At 39.2% G+C, this 22,381-nt stretch overlaps 1 protein-coding gene and 1 long non-coding RNA gene across 9 annotated transcripts; one reads left to right on the forward strand and one right to left on the reverse strand.

Moving 5' to 3' along the window:
* Window positions 1-2,817: 2,817 nt before the first annotated feature.
* LOC132336130 (Y+L amino acid transporter 2-like) lies at window positions 2,818-21,882 on the forward strand. 8 transcript variants are annotated; one of them, XM_059863318.1, is made up of 11 exons: window positions 3,166-3,306; window positions 3,416-3,503; window positions 9,703-10,220; window positions 11,616-11,741; window positions 14,301-14,445; window positions 15,292-15,415; window positions 16,147-16,250; window positions 16,526-16,622; window positions 17,632-17,781; window positions 20,029-20,212; window positions 20,898-21,882. In XM_059863318.1, the coding sequence occupies exons 3-11, from the start codon at window positions 9,719-9,721 to the stop codon at window positions 20,987-20,989; spliced, it is 1,524 nt and encodes a 507-aa protein (XP_059719301.1). In that variant the 5' UTR covers window positions 3,166-3,306; window positions 3,416-3,503; window positions 9,703-9,718; the 3' UTR covers window positions 20,990-21,882. The 8 variants fall into 8 exon arrangements, with proteins under 8 accessions (XP_059719291.1, XP_059719301.1, XP_059719310.1 ...); XM_059863327.1 differs by having other exon boundaries at window positions 3,419-3,503; XM_059863361.1 differs by having other exon boundaries at window positions 3,167-3,306; window positions 3,455-3,503; window positions 20,893-21,882.
* On the reverse strand, window positions 3,039-4,332 carry LOC132336167 (uncharacterized). The gene is made up of 2 exons (XR_009488808.1): window positions 4,201-4,332; window positions 3,039-3,373 (listed from the first exon to the last, which is right to left on the reverse strand). It is a non-coding gene; the product is annotated as an uncharacterized LOC132336167 (long non-coding RNA).
* Window positions 21,883-22,381: the final 499 nt, after the last annotated feature.

Genomic DNA, 22,381 nt, shown 5'->3' on the forward strand with positions numbered 1-22,381 from the left:
AGTATCTTTATGATTTTGTGAACTGAATCACAAGAATACAATGTATAGTTTATTGGATAGGAGAAGATTAAAATTGTTTTTAATGAAGACAGTTTTTGACATAAAGTGGGTATTTGCCTTTTATCCTGCTTCCCTCTGGAAGCTGTAAAATTAAAGTTAGATAGCTGAAACCAGGACTATGGTGCAATGAATGGCTGTGCTCTTCCTAGAGCAGACCTAATGATATTTAGCAGGGAGAAGTCTGAGAAAAGCTGGTGCCAGAACTGTGTGTTTCACTGCACATCACATTTTTAGCTACATTGTTCATTATTATTGGTGCTTAAAATAAGGTTTGTGTCTTGCAAGGTGGCAAAGTAACATTTCTTCAATGTATGTCCAGAATTCTTCATGTATTGGGAACTTTCCTGAGGACCCACTGTAAGACAGCTATGTGAGGGAAAAGAGCATCCTGCAGCTTTCAAAGTCTCCCTGCTGATTCCTGCCTGTCAGTACTGAACTAGTTTGGTTTCTCTTAATTACAATTAAATGTGGCCCTATGGAGTCACATTCAGGAATGGTGCTGTCACACTGCTGCAATCACTATGAGCTGCTCCTCTTTGTGTGCCATCGCTGTGAGGTGGTGGCACAGCTGCAGAAAAAGTAATTTTCTACCCCCAGCTCTGAATATGCCCACATCTGTAAGGCCATGAGCATTCCAGCCAAAGCCCAGCCCTCCAAGGAAACTCTGAGGCTATTCAGTATAAAAACTCAGGCCAATCTCCCTCCTCTTTCCTTGGACCCTGAGCCTCTCTCCATGGTGGAGTACAATCATGGAATAGTTCTGGTTAGAAGGGACCACTAAGGGTCAGCTTGTCCAGCCCTTCTGCCACGGTCAGGGATATCTTCAACTGGATCAGGTGGCTCAGAGCCCTGGCCAGTGTGACCTTGAATGTTTCCAGGGCATCAGACACTACCACTCTGGGCAACATCAACCAGCCCTCTCCAACATGTAAGGCACTCACAGATTTCTTTGAGTGAAAGGGAGGAGGAGGCAGCCACAGCTGGGGCTTGAGAGACACAGACAAGGGCATAAGGGGAATGACTTGGTGTCAGCATGGGGGAAGAGAGGGGGAGGTTGTGTGCTTGGCCACACAGAGTGAAGGGTTTATGGAGGTGACAAATGTGAGAGTCAGTATGAGCCACAGTCTGACACTTCTGTTGTTTTACAGTTGGTTTAACAGTATTTTGTACATTTATTCATTGCAATTACTAACAGATTTTCCTGCTTTTTCACTCCAAGGGGAAATGCTGCTGATGTTTCAGGCTGACAGTAAAAGCTTTTCTCTGAGTTGTAACAGCTCACTGAAAGCCTTTCAAAATGTTCACATAGGAATGTCTTTTGATATGTACATGGGGGAAAACAGAAACATAGGACTACACATTTTATTTGGTGTTTGTTTGCATTAGATTTTGTATGGTATTTTAGCACCTTATCACTTAGTAGTGGCTGCTCCTTGTGTTCTGCTCCCGTACCTGAAGTTAACATGGTTGGAAGAAGTTTGTTGGTCTGCGAGCTACATTCTCTCCTGCATCAACTTCGTGGCAAAGTAAAGATCTGATTTTACCAAGATGACACTTGGCCTTTGTTTGTCATTCAGAGTCTTGCAGCTGATGGTGGAGGGTGTTTGGCAGTGTGCTTTCAATCAGGGTTCAGTGTAAGTGCATCCGTTGTGGATGAGGACTGTAGGGGTCTGTGCTGTAGAGGCACAGAGGGCAGAGTTATGGAACAGGAGGAAGCAGAGGACTTGGCAGGGGCATCACTGAGCTGTTTGCTGCAGCTGAGCAATGGTATGAATGAAGAGGGCTCTGGAAATAATTGAAGTAGCCTTGTTTCCAGTGCAGAGTATGAAAAGCTTTTCTGAGCAGTAATGGAAGTGTGGGCAAGAAACCAGAAAATGCCACAGGTTTATTCAGGCAAGCATGACTTACTTTGCTTTTCAATGAAGAAATGTGTGTTTATACGTAACTAAGACACGCAGAAGAATTACTGTGAACAATAAGTTGGTACAGGAGAAGCTTCACTGCAAACATTCTTATCAAGTCCTGAAATACTGTAAAAATGAGTAGGAAAAACTTGTTACAAAGGCATTCGCATTCACTTCTTTACATTATCCATTTTGCTAACTTAAAATGCAAGATTAAATGTAATCTTCCTTGGCAAAGGAACTAGATTTTGTATTTACAGAATAAATGTTCAGGAAAAATCCTTTCTGTGCACAGTGCATGCTTTATGATTGCTCAATGTTGATTTATGTGCTGTTCCTGTAAATCTATGGCAAATGTCCAGTAGTGTGTAACCATGAGGGTCAGACCAATAGAAATATGGGAGACATTAATGAAGAAAAGACTCTGTTTCATGTTTGAACATGCAGCTTCTACAGGCTTGAAACAAAGGGTTGAGGCTGGCTCAGGAGCAGGATAAATGGACAGTATAAAGGTGGTCTGATAGCAAAGTCCCTCAGTACACCTAATCAGAAAACTAGTTTGGTGCCCCAAATCAGAAACAGGACAAACTCAAGCTCAAATTTCAGAGTGAAAGTAATTACACATTCTTGAAAATATACATTCTGGGCTTTAGACTATAGTTTGTGAACATTGCTTTGGCAGAAGAAAAAGAATTTTAAGATGACGAAGCCCTAATAAAGGAACATGGGGCTCAGCCTCTGTTTGTCCAACAAGGAACAACATCCCTGCAAAACAATCCCATTGCCAAAATCCTTCTTGCTACGTTATAATGTACGTAACCACAAGCTTGCAGGCAGCTGGAATTGTGCAATCTTTTCAGGCAGGCAGACTCAGAGAGCTCTCATCCTTCATAGATAAAACAACTTGAAAACTGTTTATTCAAAGAATATGTCCTACACCTGCTTTGAAGAGGGTTTTAAAAAAACTCAGCCATTTCTGTGTAAACATTAACTGTATAGCTGTCTCAGTCTACGACGAGAAGCATGTTTATACAAGATGTTACTTTAAAATGAAGAAGCAGGAGAAGCACTGGCTTATAAAAGAAAGATTTGTGTTTTTATTAGTCCTTTTGGTCACTGTGGTTTACAGAATGGAACATGCAACACTATTCTGTGCTCCTGCTTGTTTTCTAGTTGGGCTGCTCAGGTGTGTTGGAGGAATATCTGTGCTTGGATTCAAATATTTTACTTTCCTGTGTGGATTAGTGGTCCAGTCTGATGAAGTGCTGTTATCTGGTGCCTCAGCTCTAGTGACAAGACTCTTGACCTGCTGGATCAGCTCCTTCCAGATGCCCTTTGGCACGTGAGTACATCATTCTTCACGGAAAACAAAATCCCAGGTTAAATCTTGCATTTATTAACTTCTTGCTCTGCCAAGAAGACATTATTTTGTGGATGTTTACTTGTTTCAGTAGATAGTAATGCTGTATACCATACTGGCTTTGCTACAGGACATCACAGGACAACCTATTACTTCAGAAGACTAACTGAATACACTGGGTAAATAATTTCTTTCTTTGCTTATTTTTATCCTAGGTTTTTTTTTTTTTTTAAGCTTATTTAATTAAGCTAAGATCTTAACACCAGATCAGCCTGTTTTCTGTCTCATGCATCATGTCATAAATTATTATAAAAGACACAGATCTAAAATTCTGAAAATAAGATTAATATTTAACAATGCGTAGATTAAACTTAGAAGAAAATTTGGAAAAAAAACCAGAAAAACACTTAGTTGTTTGAAATTAAATAATAGCTATGAATTTCAGTTTATAACTTTTTGCCAGTCTACCCCTCTGAAAGACTTTCTGATTTAGCAAGTTATGACACCAGAATAAACAACTTTGTGTAGTGTTACTAAAAATTCCATTGTGGCTTTCTAAGTCGGCAACAAGGAATTAGATTGCATTAGTTATTGATGGTTTCATGACATGTGGATGAAGGATTCCCCCCCAAAACTTTCCATTTGTTTTACTTCTATCACAACTTTCTTATGAATAAAGAGCAGCAGTTGCCTGCCTCTGCCTACGAATGACCTCAGTTGAGGCTGTTTGGGGAAACCACATTCCAGAAGAGTCTGAGATCTTTCTTGAAAGCTCTCATTGATTTTAATATTCATGCTACTGTAATAAAAATAGCAGGTAAGGCAAGGCTAAAGGGAGAGTGAGAGAAGAGGCTATTCATATGGGTGCTAACTTACCCACCCTGGTAAAACAGAGGTGTTTATTTAGAGCAGCAGCCTTAGAGAGGCACTGTTCTATTCCACCAGCCATTCTGCTAGGAAGCAAGCATGTCACCTACCCTCTGGTAAGCTGCTAGCTTCTCTTTTTAATACTTTCCCTAGATTTGTGCTACAGTAGATTTTCTCTCAAATCTCCTCTGTGATTTGCTTTGGAGTGGGAATGTAGTGCTGGGGGTGGAGCAAGTCCCTTCTGTGGGAAAGGCAGTCTATGACCCTAGTAATGCATTTGGAGAATGCGAAGCAATAATTCATTACATGTTTTTATAAACATAGAATTTGAAAACCAAAAGGAAATATGCTTGTTTACTACTGAGTGAGAAATGTTTGCTTCAGATGAGATCAAAGTGGATTTTTTGTTGCTGTTGTTTGAGGTTTCAGTATTATAATTTCTGAGAGTATTTTATTTTATGCTGTTTCCTCATACTGCATAATCTTGTTTTGTTTGCTTTCCTCATTGGGAAATGTCCAACAGTACAATCTGTTATGAATACTCCCTTTGAGACCTGCTGATGCTCATACTCAGTAGTAGTGTTTTGAAGTTTGAACTACACATTTTTGGTCATGTTGGAAACTGCTTGCTCATCTGATTTCATGTTCCAATAGCTATTAATATAAATGTATATGTTTGGGGTTTTTTAACTTTTGGCCAATCTTCTACAGGCAGGAGAAAATTGCCCAGAATGTAGTTGGAAAAAATAAGAGATTGCTCATGACTTTTAGAATGGTTTTCTACATGCACATTGATTTCTAATACACACATAATAAAAATGTGCTAGATTTTAATTTTAAATTTTAATCTCACTAAGATTCTGACTGAAACTAGAAAATATTGGGAGTTTATCAGTTTTCTTAGCTGGTTTGACTTTGCCTGGTTGATTGGTGGCACTGTCATATTGTGGACATAGGAGCTAACTTTCTAAATGCCCTCAGCTTCCAAGGGAATCTGCTGAAGGCAGCAATAATTGATCTCTGAGACCTTATTGATTTAGTAATATTTCTTGAATTAAAAGATGAGAATTGCTAAATGCTCTAACAGAGGCACCTCAGTCCCTCTGGAAGATGTTTATAAGATTTCACAAGTCTGTGGGTTCCTGTGGAAGTACATAAGCACTTCCCTGGCCAAGCCTTCTTGAATCATTTGGCAAAGGTGAATTACCTCCTTAAGAAGGAAGCAATCACTCATGAAATGTAGACCCCTGAAGAATGGGAAATGTCTGAGAAAATCCTGCCCTACCAAACCAGCCCTACAGTAATTTATGGAAGAACTGTGTTTGATTTCAGCTCTAGTTTTCAACTACTAGAAGTTTTCATCAACTTTTCCCTTCTTCCTTCACTTTTGTGTATGACTTTTGGCAGCGGCTTAAGTAAGAAATGAGCTTTGGAGAATTACCTGTATGTGGTGTTACTGTTTTCTTTAATTTCTCAGGTGTCTTGGTTTCCAAGGTCCTTTCTGTTGCTCTTTGCATATAGAGCTGTGAGATAAACATGAAGCTGCGAAGGATTTAGGGCTGTTATGTCTGCCTGGGCTCTCAAGGCGTTGTGCTTTCCCTGAGAGGAAAATTTGCCTCCATTTATTGAGAGAGTGCCTAAGGAAAAGGCACTAAGATCTGAATGAAAATAGGGTTCTGAAGTTGTGTAGCAGAGCTCACTTGCTGAGACAAGGCAGAGGCAAGTGCTGGCAGCTGTGTCATTCAGCCTGCTGTGGCCTCTGAGGCACATTGGCACATTGATTCCAGAAACCAATAGCTCCTTCTGCTTGTCCCACTCCATGGGATCAAGACAGCAAGGACCTTCCTTAGCATCAGGAAGCTTTTATGTTTTGCTCTTCAGACTTCATACTCAAGGGTTACTAAAATGCCTGTACTGATAATTTTGCTGCTATAAAGTTTTATCATCACAACACCCAACCATGTTAAAGCAGAATGCGAAGAACCTCAGCTTTTTAATTACTGCATAAATTAAAACTTTCTGATCTCAGGAAGCCACTCTGAGTGCTAGAAGTTAATCTTAAATATTTGTCATCTATTATAATACAAGATTTTTACAACTGGAGATGGCCACCTCTGTGAGAAATCACCTTATTACAGCTCTGATGGCTGTCCCCAATAAGCTCTCTCAGTTAGCAGCTTTTGCTGTCTCTCACTTGGATTATGTGCACCCTCAAAATGTGACCTAAATGTCCAAATGATGGAGAAGAGCTATTGAAACATCCTTGAACATGGAAGCTTCTCAGCTGAAGCTTCTTGGAACACCAGTTCGAGGCAGAAGCAACAGTGATGATCCCAGAAAGGGGACATGGTGGCATAAGGATGAAGTGATAATGACAAAAGTAGGACAGGACTATTGACCAAATTCAGTAGGAAAAAAATAGCAGAAGCTAAAAATGAGGTAAAGAGTTAGACAACAGACACTGGGTATATCCTCAAATAGTTTTCATCATTGACTGGAATGTAAAAGCAGTAAATACTTTATATGGCAAAAAAATTATTCTTATGCTATTATACAGGGAGATCTGTCCAGGAGACTATTTCCTTTATCCCACTAATTTTCTTAATAGCATTAAAACTTTGCTGAAAGCAAGCATCAGTCACGACTCAGTGAATCTTATTTATTTCAGAAAGACATAGTCCTGAATAAAGAAATCAGTAACTGCTCCAACATTGTGATGGTACTGAATGAAATCAGTGCACTGTCAAAGCTGCTAGAAATACTACTGTTGCCTTGGTGGAGAAGGACAGGCAGAAGCTGTTTAAAAAATTTTGTTCAAAAATTTCTACTTTCAGATGATATAAATTAATTACAGTGAAGTTGCACATCTTGGTTACAGAAACTGAATCTCTTACCCTTTGATTCTCAGGCCATACCTATTTGTGGACTTATTTGAGGGTCTGGGTAAAAGTTTTGCTAATGTGGCATGTCTCAAAGTACTGAATTTTGAACTGTTTCCTCTAATTATTTTTCTTTCATAATGGTTTCATCAGCAGTCACTTATTTATGGAAAAAATACTTTCCTACACAGCTCTGGTTACACATTTTTAGAAATCAGAAATAATCTTTTGGAAGCACAAGAGATAAGAGAAGAATATGCAAAACATTGTGTTTCCTAAGAATATGATTTAAACTTTACCTTAGTGCTCTCAGGAAAGCTGCAGATTGTAAAAGTGCTACTAGGCTTCAGTAGCATTGCCAGTTTAAACGATCAAATTTCCTTTAGCTAGCAGGCTATCTGTACTAGACATCCAAGTTCAGGTTTGATACCATGTACACAAGTTACCCATACCTACCAATTACTTGATGGATTCTTTTTTACAGGAAAATGACTGCATCTTACTTATCAGTGAGACTTTATTTCAGGAAAAGTGATACCCCCTGGGTTTGATCCCTGCTTGCATAGCTCCACATTTACATCACCTGGATAACAACTGCATTTTACATTCCCACACCCTTTGAGCTCTGCTGACTGAAATAGTTGTGCATTTCAGTTCACAGCCAGAGCTCACAGTTAAGAATCTGAAAAAAAAATATTTAAAAATCATACATCAAGCATAAGAAACATACAACCATTTTAAACCAGCTATGCTAGAAAAGGACTATTATTACAGAATTATGTCCAGATTTTTAGAATGCTACTATCATGATGAACTCTACAAACAGCTGCCATTTTGGGAGGGGTTTCTGATGATATTTCATGTTGCCATCAAGAAGAGAAATGGAGGCAGGAGGTTCTGAACTATTGGCCTGTATTTTGGGGTTGGGAAGGTGACTTTTTCCTCCTTTCTGTCACACAGAAGGAAACAGGTGAAGCTCATCAGGAATTTAAAGGAAGATACATGAAGGGTGTATTGGATGCATGAAATTTCTCCTTGCAAAACAGGATGGTGTTTTTTATTCATAGAGGGATGATGTGACAAGCAACAGGAGTCACTTGTGTGTGTGAGGAGGAGGCCAAAAAGACAAAAGGGAGACTGCAGTCATGCTTGGACACTTTTGGCAAGAGTTAATATTTAAATTTATTCCAGTGATCCCACAGTGTTCCTGTGGTAAGAGAAAGTGCCATTGGGATGAGAAAAGCATTTTATCTTTAAAGAAAGTTTGGCATCTTTTAATTTTTAGTACTCATCAGGCCTTGTTCACTATTCGATCAATTAGGAAAGTGAGTTGCATCAAAAAAGCTGGGAAGGAACGCATAGAATTATAATGTATTCAGGGTTGCTAAACCAGCCATACTTTACAAAGGAAAGCAAATCTTTCAGGAAGTTTGGGGAGGGCAGATTGTTTTAAACTGGCCACTGACCCACGTTTTAGCAACACAAATTTATGAATCACGTATAATGTGTAAATGTAATGTGGAAACATTTGTAATCAAATGGGTTTTGTTTTGCCAGTGTTGCATGGATGAGCTTTTTTCTACTCAGGGAACTTGGAACTAGATCATAGGATTTTGAGGAAATTATCTTCAGAAGTGCTTCAGAGTGTGTGTGGAGGGGGAGAAGGGAAGGAGAAACAATTATCTTTTGAGACAGATACCAAAAATTAGCCATTGGCTTATTGGCCTTATACACCAGCAGGACCCAAGAACTGAAGCAGTCACTGCAGTCCTGGGTTCCTCATCCCCAGGGACCTCAGCCCCAGAGCTGTGCAGGTGTGCACAAGGCAGACTGACCCATGGAGCTGTGCAGTCAGGTCGTGCTTCCCAGCTCCCAGCACACTTGGATCTTGTCCTGAGAGCACCAGAGGGAGATGCTTTTACAGGCATGTTTTGTTGGACTCTTACACAGAAGTGTTCCAGGGACAGAGTGTTCCAGACTCAGTCTCTGTGCATGTTAGTGGCTTCTCCTGAGTTAAGTGAGGTTAATAGCTAACCAAGCTGCATTATTCACTGTAGCAGTGATCTCATCACTAGCAGCAGTAGAAGTTTTTTGTTACCCTCACTATTAACATTTATTTTGTGAGATTAGAGGTTTTGAGGCTCTTTTTCTGTCTTTTCTCTGGTGTTCCCCAGCAGAACAGTTTCAAGTGAATGTTATTTGATGAAATAAATAGTAATGAAATTAAAATTCTTTCTGGGATAAGAACAAATTTTAGGAAGAGGTATTCTTGTAGAAGATACTCCAGCTGCATTAGAATGTGTTTCCAGGGATACAGTGTCTCCTTCTTCCTTAAAATATTTTCAATAATGTAACAAAGAATTACAATTCAAGACAAATAATAATAGTGAACTGAGAGTTAACAAAAGCTTCAGAATCTATAACCAAAAACAGTGGCCTCATATTTATGCATTGAAAAAGTATGTAACTGTGAAAGTTAAGAAAATTCACTAGTGTGCTGTTCCTGAACTGCAAGATAAAATCAGGCAAAATAGTTGTTCTTTGTATCATTTATGCCTTGTATGTTAATGATCTTACCCATGTCTCTGATGCCACATGCACTACAAAAGATGTTCTCTCCTCTTGCTTTCAGGTAACGGGATTTGAAGATGCCAAGCCCTTGGCAAAAATGCTGCAATAAAAAGTCCAGAACTGAGAATGCAAAAGCTGAAATGGACAATATGGCAGAGACAAGTGAAAAAATGCAGATGAAAAAAGAAATCACATTACTAAATGGAGTTTCTTTAATTGTAGGGAACATGATTGGCTCTGGCATATTTGTATCACCCCGAGGTGTTTTAATGTATAGCGCTTCCTATGGACTCTCACTGATCATCTGGGCACTTGGTGGGATTTTTTCCCTGTTTGGAGCTTTGTGTTACGTTGAACTGGGAACATCCATCATAAAATCTGGAGGCAGCTATGCCTATATTCTGGAGGCATTTGGGGCCTTTGTGGCCTTCATCAGACTCTGGTCTTCCTTGCTAATTATCGAACCAACAACTCAGGCAGTGATAGCAATCACATTTGCTAACTATATTGTCCAGCCAATTTTCCCCCACTGTGAGCCGCCCTATGATGCAGTCAGGTTGATTGCAGCTGCCTGTATATGTAAGTAGTGATTGCTAGAAGTTAAGAACTCTAATTGTACGTGGTCAGAGAAGGTTTTTCTAAATTTCTATTTCTTTGTATTCTGTGAAAATAATTATTACCTATCAAAAACATGTTCTTAGGAACTAATAATCTTTTATTCAGATGTATTGTGTTTTGGGCTAATATTACTATAGGGGAGAGGAGAATTACAACAATTTGGCAGAGAGAAATTGTGACTGATGATTAAAGGTAAATGTATATCTATGGTTCACTGGCCTAACTGGCTGATAGGACACTGTCACATGCACAGATTAATTTATGAAAATGAAGGCAAGAATTTCTTTGAGCATGTCTGGTTGCATGCTGGTGCCCTTATTATATAGAATGATTTCTAAATTATTTTCATTTTGAGTATTACAAAACCTTTTTTCTTCCTTTCAAAACTGAAGTATGGATTATAGGCAGGTCAAGGAAACAGAAGCAAAAACCAGCAAGACTTCTAGATAAGAAAAGCCCACTTTATCCATGCTTGAGAGCACTCTAGGTGACCATGCCACATTTGTTCTGCTCTCTTCTCCAGCAGCTGGGCTTCATACCTGGTACCAATGCACGCCATTACCTTTCCTCATCTATCTCTGTTTTGAATCATGGGATTGCAAGAGGGAGAAGTTGCCTGTTTGCCCTGTGTGTGTGCTAGAGTGAGAGCAGACGGGCACATGGCTCAGCCCCTGACTGGACCTGCTGCCAGCCAAGGGACAAGCCTGACTGCAGAGAATATGGCAAAAGGAGGAAAGGAAAATTGTTTGATCCCACCCTCTCTCTGCAACCAACTAGTTTGGTATTTTTGTTAGGCTCTGTCAAAACTGGGACTTAAGAGGATTCTGTAAGTGCTATGCAATCTTCAGACTCAGGGCCAAAATATGAATGACACAACTTCTAAGCCATGAGCACAGATTACTAGCACGCCGGCCCGGCTCAATTCAGTATCTTCTCACAGCATGCAAAGTGTGTTTGTGCAGAAACTCTCCTTATTCTGTACCAAAACTAGAGCTTAACTCGGCAGGAAGACATTTTTGATATACAGGATATAAAGAAATACTATCATTTGCATGTAAATAGCTCTTGTTGAGTTCAATAAAATTTAAATATTATTTAAAAGGAGAAGGAGCTATTCCTAAAGTTCAAAAATTGATGTGTTTTGTCTTACCCACTGTCACAAAAACAGAAAACCATTGTGTAAATTTTAAACCAGGTATTTCATTTTACTAAATCTGGGTGATCCTGAGATAGTGAAATTTGATTCAGTTTTACTCCTTGAAAAAGTAGTAGTGTCTGGCTAGATGGGTTTGAAATATGACTTAAGTGATGTTAAACATCCAGTGCTCTTGTCATGCATATTCTTTTTCTCTGCAGGTTCCTTAACATTTATTAACTGTGTTAATGTAAAGTGGGGTACCCGTGTACAAGATATTTTCACATATGCCAAAGTCATGGCTCTTATCTTGGTCATATCTGTTGGCCTTTACAAAATTGGCAAAGGTAAGAATCATTTTCATTTGCCTAAATTCTATGTGATGATTTCAAAATCCATGTAAGGAGATCTTTAACACTTACATATTAAGTGTTGTTTATTCTGGAAAAAAAAATCTGCCCTAGGAAGATCAGATGTATTTTATGGTTTGTTAAGCAATAGGGGGTTAATTATTCAGACCAAGTCCTGTGCTGCTTGGTCTGAATAGCAAATAGCAGCTGAATTAACATCACTTTACTGCTGACCAGTTAAAGTCAGCCTTGGGGTCTGACTCATGCATTACTACCTGTCCTGTAACAGGACAGGGAAACAAAAATTGCATTGCTCCTCACAGTTCCCCCACCACCATTCTCCCCCCACCTCACCTCACTGGCACCACCCCCAGCCACAGCAGCCTGCCCAGAAGAGGACCAGAGAGGGTAAATCATAGGTGGGATTTGTGGGAGGGCATGTTTGCTCCTAGGAGCAGAGGAGGAGGCTGGAACAGTGCAGTTCTGTGAATCACTGTGGCATGGTGTTACTGTAAGGCATCACAGGGCAGATGAGCCACCTCCTATCAGCAATAACTGGACTAAACTGAGCACACTGCAAAGCTGGAGAGAAGTTCATTCTGGTGCTACCTCAGAGCTTTGCATGTAGCAATAGATTTGATTTTATTAATTTTGGCCTCTGGTACAGTGAATTCTCCTCTAGTTCTAGCTCTGATGCTTAAATTACTTAAGTTTTTACATTTTCATTTTCTTTGAAATTCTTAAATTGCATAGCCTTTATCTTTATTCCATTGAAATAAAGGTGGTTTTCCCTCTTCAGTTTAGGAATTATCTTTTTCTCCTGCTAAATTAGCTGATAAAACCTAACAAGCATGCTTTCTTTTCTATGTTTGCTGGCCTCCTCCTTTCCTTGGCTGCAGTTGCATCAGCTGTTACCCTGTAAAGCTACATTAGACTTTAGGAAAGCTTTCTTGTTTAGACATTATCTCTGCATGTCAGCTGTCACCAGCTGATTGAAGTCTAAAGGAAGCTGGACAACCAAACCCAGCCCTAAGGGCAGAGATGTGAAGATTCAGAGAAGAAGCATTGCTTAAGGGTCACAGTTGCATGAAGGAGTAGTTCCCCTCATAAAACTGCTGCAGTTTTGCAAAAGTGTCATGCTGTGATGTCACCTCTGTAGCAGCACTGCCCCTGCTTTGAAATTGCCTCCTTCAAAATTGCCTCCCCTCCTGCTCACTGGTGTGCTGCTGGATCCAGGGGCTGCTCCCTCTGGTCCCACATCCTGCCCATTTTGTTTCCTCTGCATTGCTCTGCGAGCTCAGGGAGGGTGGAAGCATAGAGGGAACATTATGGTGAAGCACACAAAATGCTGAGAGCTTTTACTGGTAGTAAAGGTCTCATCTCTGCTTTGTTTAAGCAGAACCCAGCAGTTAAATACGGGAAGGACTGGGAGGAGGAATGATGTAGATTTCTGGAGGAAGCTGTGATCAGGTCAATGACCCTTTTAAACTCAGCAGCTGTTTTAATGAAAAGGACAGTTATGATGTTTTAGCTTCTGCCATATTCTTTCTGATGTGCTTGGATACCCTTCTTGTGTTAAAGGACTGTAAATAACAACTTTTCTTGAACATTTGTGATTTTTCTTTCTTTTACCTTCCAACCATTTTGTTCTCCAAAGTATGTGTACATCTCATAGCTTCTCTTCTTCGGTTCAGTCTCCTGCTCTTTGATGGCTGAATTGCTTTTGTAGGATCCATAAACTCCTTAGTTGAATCAGTGCTTTCCTTTTACAAAAAAGACATGACTTTCTTTTCTAATTGAGGTTTTAGCACGTTTCTGTCTTCTCTTAATACTTAACCCACTTCCATTTTCATTAGATAGTAGACTTTTCCTTCTGCAGTCTCAGTAAGGCCTTTCTTCCCCTTTCCAGCATGGCAGTGAAGGCTTGTGCAGTTTCACTGACATTTGGCCTATTGTGCAGCATTCTGAGGGTTGTCATCTCAATCGATGGAGCTTAACTAAAGCAGAATTTTGAAAGGAAAGATTTTTAATCTCATCTCTTAGTTTTGGGGAACACCCTTGCCGGTCAGAGTGTGCCACTGAAAACTAAAGGAGGTCCCCCTCTAGTGGCCACTAATTCATCTGGGGAAAATAAAGCACAGCGGTTAGGAAGAAATGGGAGACAGATTCAGGAACTGAAACTGGGTTTGCCAAGTGCCTCATCCTGGCTGGCACCGTACTGCATGCCCTTGGTATGGCTCCCTCCTTCGGTAGGGTCAGCAGTAATGTCAGGAGAGGACTCTGTGAGTTCTGGTAGAATTACAAAAGTCACATCCAAATAACAAAGGTGAAAATGTTCTGTTTTCTTCCTGTGCAAGTGTAGCTGTCTGAACATCTGGCTGAAACTCTCCTGTTTGTTAATTAAAAATGTAAGTTGTGCAGTTTTAGATACAGTAATGGAACCTGGGTGCAGTGGGGTGTTATTTCCTTTCGGCTAGCTGGCACTTCAGGTGTAGTGCCCTTCTAAGTTGCAATCCTTGAAATGTAACAGGCAATTGGCACCTGCCATTTGTACAGGGGAAACCGAAAACCTGAGAGCTCCGTTTGAGGGCTCAGCAACAAACCCAGGGATGATTGCCCTGGCTCTCTACTCTGCCCTCTTCTCCTACTCAGGATGGGACACGCTCAACTATGTCACCGAGGAAATGCAGAATCCTGAGAGGTGAGCACAGGCTTTTCCTTTGAACTACTGACAGGTGATGGCAGGACAAGCAGCTCTGTAGTTGTTTCTGATTAGTCAAATTGTTTTCTCTTCTCTTCAAATGAAGGAGTAAGTAGGAGAACTCTTTCTGATTATTGTGCTCATTTATCAGTTATATCACACTAATGAGTCATCTACCTGTATATGTGTATTTTACATCTTCCACTTCAGGCTACAATTTGTAAAGAAGAAGAACAAATCCCTGCTGGAAGCAAGGAAAAGCAAAGGTGTATCTAGCCCTCTAAAATTCCCTGCATCTTTTCAGTTAGGCAGAATTATTTTTCCAAGACATTTTTTGCCAACAGTAGAGTAAGACTGTGTCAGATTTATGGCTTTTATGATGTGATTTCAGCATTCCCATTGTTTATGGGAAAATATAATCTCCTCCCTTCTGTAGGGATGTCAGCCCTGTGGGAGTTGGCTCGAGTCAGCCACTCAAGCTGATATAGTCCCTCTTGTCTTGGGACATGCATAGGTTATGAGTCAGGAAAAAAATGCCACAGCCAAGGAAACACCTAAGTCTGCACTTAAATATCATTGTTTCAGAGCTCTCTTAGATTGCTGCATATAACAGACAGTGTATTAAATTTACATGTATGAGTGTTTTAAGGTTTTTTTTTTTTAAGCTTGTGACAGACACACAAGCAACAAACTAAGCTTTTTATGGCTGCATGTTGTTTTGTAACCCCATGATTCAAAATGATGGATTACAAGACATGATGGAGGTATCCGTTCTGGGAACAATCTTCTATTTAATTATTTCTCATTTAAATAACATGGAATAATTTTTCCATTTTCCTTTTGCAGGAACCTACCTCTTTCTATTGCAATTTCAATGCCTATTGTAGCTATTATTTACTTATTGACTAATATAGCTTACTATGTAGTGTTGGACATGTCAGCTCTCCTCACAAGTGATGCAGTGGCTGTGGTAAGTTGTGGAACATAGCCCAAACAAAAGACACTACAAGAAAATTTCCGGTACCATGCTTGGCAAACAGCTGAAATACTGTCATGCTGAAGGCTGCTTAAAACATTTTTTTCATGTAATTATACCAGTATATTAGAAGGTGCATATCAAGAATATATCCAACAAAAATGCTCTTGACAAATTGTCCTTTATACTCTTTAAATCCTGCTCTTAACACTACATCATTGGAAAGATGCTTTGGCCAGGATCAGGACCAAGGAGCTATAGAAAGTCTGGGTGGTTGGAGAACCATTTTTTTTTGTTATCATTCTAATGTAAAGTATGAAATGCTTAATGCTGCACAACCACAGCAATATTTTCAGTGAAGAAGTGTGCACTGAAATGTTTTTTAAAACCTTATTAATATTTTATACAGAAATAAAATGATAATTCATGGATTACTACAGCTGGGATTTCTCAGAATACTTTAAAGCCAATACATCATCCTCTTTTCCATCACTGAATTAATCTAGGCTTAGATTTTTTTTTTTAATATTTCTAATGTATCTGCCAATTTTATTTTGATGCTGATCAGTTTTTCCAAATTCTAATTTCCTAAGTCATTATTGGGTGTCATCAAAAAGCATGGGCTATGACACTACATTTGGGATAATGTGTTTTCATGAGAGTTTCTCAGAATTATCCATATGCCTAACATAGTGGGCCTCACCATTATTTTTTTTCTGTTACAGACATTTGCAGGTGAAACCCTCAGTCATGCCAAGTGGATAATTCCTATAGCAGTGGCCATGTCTTGCTATAGTGGCTTAAACTCATCAATTATTGCAGCATCTCGGTATGAAATAGAAGATTTATCTTAAATAATTGAAAAGGAATGAATAATCTGCATTCTTTACTACTGTTGGGCAATTTTTGCCATGTCAAGTCATACATTTATGATGGAGGTATTGTCACAATCAGATGTCTTCTCATGATTAGCACCATTTGATAAACTAAAGCCACTTAAGAAGAGAGCAGCACTTACAACAGAGTAATAAAATAATTATTTCTTTATTTTGTCAGGAAGCAAAAAGCTATTCCTATGGCTGAGTCTCTTAGTCTTTTTTTTAGGCTCTTCTATGTTGGAGCCAGGGAAGGACACCTCCCTGTCAGTCTGAGCTTGATTCACGTGAAGTGCTTCACACCAGTCCCTGCTCTCCTGTTCAACGTAAGTGACACCCCAGCCTCGTGCCTGGCTGGGCAGTCGGGGTTTGCACCTCGGGTAAAGCATCTCCGCTCTGCCCTGGACTTCCCACAGACTTCTCCTGCCATGGAGACATCCTCTGCATATGCCTACAACTTCAAAACCTCACTGGGGGGGTGGGAGTGGTGTTATTTTGTCTGATAGAGGGTTTTTTCAGTGCAAAGAGAATGGTTTGATTTGTTCATATGCTCTCCAAATAATATTAGTGAGAAGTACAAGAGCATTGCTGAGAAAACAGAGAATGGCTAAAGATGCAATGATATAGACAAGAGCTGTTTATGTCTTTAATGTGAGCTGTTAAAGTGCCACTGGAGGAGAATCTGGCAGGAACATCTCTTTGACCCTGCCGTAAGCTGATGTTCTACAACTAGCAGTGACAAAGCTCTTTAAATTAAATTTCTACCTTTGGATGCCTATAGCCCTGTTGACTTTTTTTCTGCTGTCACTATACAAATGAAATCTTGAGACACAAAATTGGGGAACCATAAGTTATGGAATTACTGGAAATTATTTTCATAAATAATCCATGTATTTCTGCATGCATTTTATTTGGTGTCTGCCATTACCCTGTGATACATATCATTTATGAATAGATTATCATACTCATCCTGCTTGACATCCAATAATTTACTAAAAGTTATAATCTCATAATGGAGACTCTTCTCACAGGGACTCTGTTTGCACTAGCAAGTTGATTTATGCTCTCCCAGTATACCACCATTCACATTTTTCATGTGGAAAGTGGAAGTTTCTCTGCTCATCTGTTAAAATAGACATTGAATTCCTGGTGGTTTAGGTCTTTCTGTGCAGGCCGTATGGCACACCTGCAGGGCACAGAATTTACTCTAATGGTCTCAATTTATGAGTGGATTTAAGTCCTAAGCTCCTACAAATAGGTTGGAAACAGGTCACTTTATCATTTTGCTCTGTCTTTATTTTCATATTAAAAAGTCTTTGTTTTTATTTTCTCTAGGGCTTAATGACTTTGCTTTATCTCCTTGTGGAAGATGTTTTCCTCCTTATTAATTACTACTGCTTCAACTACTGGCTCTTTGTGGGTCTATCTATTGCAGGATTAATATATCTGAGATATACTCAGCCACAAAGACCACGACCTGTTAAAGTAAGTAAAAAAGTCAGGAAGAAAGCTCTAAAAGCCAGCTAATGCATGTGTTTATATTAACTTTAATATCACAACCATAATAGTACCAGTTAATATTATATTTATTAGGCATAGAAATTCTTTCAAAATACAAGATGAAGGAGCAAAACCCATTAGAGTCCACAAGAACATCTGTTCTGGTAGTTTTGCTGTGAGATTGAAATTATATACACCATTTATTCTTCTTTCATTCAGACTTACAATAATTTTTGTTTCAAAACAAATAAGGAATAAATAAATGTCTGGGGTTTTTAGCCCATCCTGGAAGAATAGCAGACCTCAGCAGTAAGCTGGTGATGGAGGCTCCAGAGAGGTTAACACTATGATCAAACCTATATGATTTGACAAACACAGTAAAATCCTTCCAAAGCCCATAAATGTCCACAATTCTGCCCACACAGAAGTTAGCTTAAATTATCAAATATATTTTGAATGCTCCCCTCCCACTGTGTAGTGGTCATAGACAGTAAAATGCAAGTTTAATGATTGACTTAGAAGAGCATTTGACTATCAGTTAGACAAGGGAGACTGCACAGAAACAAAGTGTGCCTAAAGCCTGTTTCTAGTTTTAATCCAGTGATTGTCCAGGAAGCAAGGATGGAAACACACAGCAGGCACACAAAACCATGCACTGGCTCCTGTTCGTTGGCTCTGTGACCTGCATTTTGGTTCTGCAGTGATGCAGTAAAAATCAAGAGAATTACAAATTAACACCCCCCAAATATTTCTTCTTTGTCAATCTCTCTTCCTAAGCTCCTGCATCATTTTTACAAACACATTTTTTTTCCATTTAAGTGTCATGTCCTGATTAATTTTTAAAAAGTTCAAACAAAGGCATAAAATATTCTAAGCACCTCCTGCTAGAAACCTTCCAAAATTTCCACAGCAGACCAAATTTTCCAGAAGCATGTTCACACTCAATTTCCAAACTTTCCCACAAAATATGTGGAAGATAAAGATTAAATCTTGCCTTATTGGCAATTTTGCCTCTGACTCTACTAAGGATTACAGTCAGATTTTACACAAAGACTGTTTAATTCCTGTCAGCATTTGCCAGCTTAGTCAACACCACAACTCCACACACACCATTTCCTTTTCTGAAATGTAGCAGTTGGTTTTCATCAGCTTACATTTTTACCCTTTATAAGGTTAAAAATAATACTCATACCACTAAACTCTCACCAATTTCAGCTGGAATTCAAATGTCAACTCCTGGACCTTTGAGAAGGCTCACTACTAGAGACAGTAAAAAAATTAATGAAAAATAAATTCATAAAGAGGTTGTTGAAACTTTCATAAAATCATAAAATCATAAAATGTCAAGGTTTGGAAGGGACCTTAAAGATCACCTAGTCCTAACCATCCCTGCCACAGGCAGGGACAATTTCCACCAGACCAGGTTGCTCAAGGATTTATCCAACCTAGCCTTGAACTACTGCCAGAGTTTGGGTATCCACAACCTCCCTGGGTAACCTGTTCCAGCATCTCACCACTTTCACAGTGGAGAATTTCTTCCTAATACCTAACCTAAATTTCTCCTCTTTCAGTTTGTACCCATTATTCCTTATCCTATCACTACAGTTCTTGACGAGGAATCCCTCTCCAGCTTCCCTGTAGGCCCCCTTGAGACACTGGAGGGTTGCTGTGAGGTGTCCATGCAACCTTTTCTTCTCTTGGCTGAACTGCCCCAACTTTCTCAGCCTGTTGTCAGAGGGAAGGTGCTCCAGTCTTCTTATCAGCTTCGTGGCCCAACTTTCCTTGCTTGTCATATGATATTTGTTAAGTGCCCACAAAAAAGGGTTGTAAATCAGTCCATTAGTTCTACAACATCAAGATGGTAATTGAAGGTCTAGAGAGGTAGTTCCCAACCAAAACTACACGCAACAATTCTGAGTTGAAGTTGGAGAGAAAGCTACCCATTACTTTAAGAACTTCTTTCAAAGGTTGATATTTTACTAATTGTAAAGGAACTGAGTTTATGCAGGCCTGAAAAAAATAAAATAAATGCTCAGATGTGTACCAAATAAGAGGCTCTCAGCAGTGTATACACTGAAGTTAATGAATTATGCTGACTGTGAGCAGTCAAAAAGATTCAGTACATATTTTTATTATTGGCATGTCTAACTTTAATCTTCAAAGCCTGAATTTTTACAATAGAGTGTTGCATCTTTTAACAAATGCTGTATTTTTTTTTTTTTGTCTTCACAGCTTAGCCTCTTCTTCCCTATAGTATATTGTTTGTGTTCCCTATTCCTGATTGTAGTGCCTCTCTACAGTGACACAATCAATTCCCTTATTGGCATTGGTATTGCCCTCTCAGGCATTCCTGCATATTATTTGGGAGTCTATCTGCCAGCTGAAAAACGACCTAAATGTCTGCTTTGGCTCTCTGGTAAGCAACATCATGTCCCAGTCACCATGTCAAAAACTTGGTCAGAAGAAGGAAAGAATAATTTTTCCTAAAATCCTTATTTATATGAAGTTTTGCTATGCTTTGATACATGGCACGTCTGAGATTGTCTGCTTTATCACATGGTAATGAAAACAAAACCATGCTTACCTGTACAAAACAGTCCAATACGTAGGTGCCATAACTATCTTGGCTCAATAAAAGCCATGTAGGATTGTGAATACTAAACCTAATCTTTTTAATACCCGGGAAGGCAGAAATACCAGAACATCTTTGCTTCACTTTCCATCCAAGGAATGGAACAATCTAAATCAGAGGAATCCACAGATTTTCAGATACAATGAAATAATTAATTATTGGCTTGAAGGGTAGTTGCCAGTCCTCAAATTCATGCAGTCTTGAAAAGCAAATATTTAATATTTTTATTTATTATACTTTGAATTCAGGTATCAGTTCAATGAAATTGTTGATGAAATCTGATTCAACAAAAATTTCAGTTTCATTATTGGCTTCTTTCGCCTTTAGCTATTTATAACTTATGCTAAATTCTATTGATTAAAGTGTTTCAAGATTTTTCTAATATCTGTGTAGTGTTTTCAAATCCTCAAAATCCAGATGTATGTCTAAGATATATTTGAATTTCTGTCACACATTTTTGCCAGTACAGCTACAACAACGAAGTATGTTCAGATGCTCTTCTACTGTGCTCTGTCAGACCTGGACATAGATGTGGAACCCACAGCAGCTAAGACTAAATAGAGCTGCCTCAACACTGAGAATTGTGCCTTGACATCTCCTACCTGGAACGATTATCATCTGAAGTTCTCCCCGTATGTTCACTCATACTAGAGCACTAACCACTGTACTGTGCATCAGTTTGATGTCAGTTAAGTTGTGATGGTTTTATAAAACAGTCTGTTTTCCAGGATTTCTTTTTAAAATTCTGTTTGTTAATAGTGAGTTATCATGTAACATGTTGAAACTATAAAGCACTTTGTTGGAAAGGATGAAAGTTTGACAAGAAGGTTTCACAGATATGTATGCTTGGCAGAAAGCTCTTTGAATGTAGAATCTGAGAATGAAATAGAGATGGAAGCAAGTTTTGATATAGAAGAACAATAGATGTCTAAATTGACAACTGCTGAGCAAGTTGTTACTGGACGACTAAGAAAGCAAAGGTTAAATTGAGTTGGAAGGGGGTTTTATAACTAGACCAAAGGATATGTTGACCACAAACAAAAAGATGTTTTTACCAAGCAGAAATAGGTCTTAGGAAAAGCAGAAAGATACCACAGGCAAACAAGCATGCTGATGTGGCAAGTAGAAAAAAGGTCTAAGAATTTTCCGCTGCAAGAAAACTGAAAAACAACTTTAAGCTTAAACTGTAACATATTAACTGATGTGATTGGATAGTATTGACCATAATATGGTAATGATAGTAGTTATGATAGGCTATAGGTAATAGTAAAGGCATTGATTGGTCATGTATTAAGATGCTCAGCAAAGAAAAATATTTAATGCATTGTAACCAACACTAAAGGGTCTTCAGGCTTGTCTACAGCTGGAGCTTACAGCTGTAGGCTTGGCTCTGTCACCCACAATCCAAGACTGCTTTAAAATCTTGTATACAATAAACAGCATTTTGAAGAGCCGCTTGGAGTCCTGCATCTCTCATCTCAGGCTCTTACTAACGGTGCCCACATTTTAGTAGGCAAACTCAGGCTTTTAGCAGTAAGAGACCTCCTGGTGAACCCAGAAGGAAGTGCTCAGAAGAAGGAACAGGCACCTGAAAGGAAAGTGACTGGGGCCCGGACAGGCATTGCTGCTGGACAGTTCCTGGATTGGAGTTCAACGTACAGCACCTGCTGCAAGGAGGACAGCAGGTGAGCACTGGGGAATCAATGGGGCAGAATGTGTCTGCCAGTCAGAGAGATGTGTATCAGCATTTAAAATCCTTAATTAAATCCAGTCCAAGTAAATTACAAGAGCTTAAAAATCTTCTACCATGGACTGCGATCAACTTCCCAAATGCCAATTCTATGGTTGTCTTTACCAGAGACTTTTGGGACTCCCTGCTGGGTCAAATTATTCAATGCTATTTCTCACCATGACAAAACAGCCCCAGATTTAGTGCCCACTTGCCACGTGCTT

Source organism: Haemorhous mexicanus, chromosome 1 (genome assembly GCF_027477595.1).
Source record: "Haemorhous mexicanus isolate bHaeMex1 chromosome 1, bHaeMex1.pri, whole genome shotgun sequence".
In the NCBI taxonomy this organism is placed as follows: domain Eukaryota; kingdom Metazoa; phylum Chordata; class Aves; order Passeriformes; family Fringillidae; genus Haemorhous; species Haemorhous mexicanus.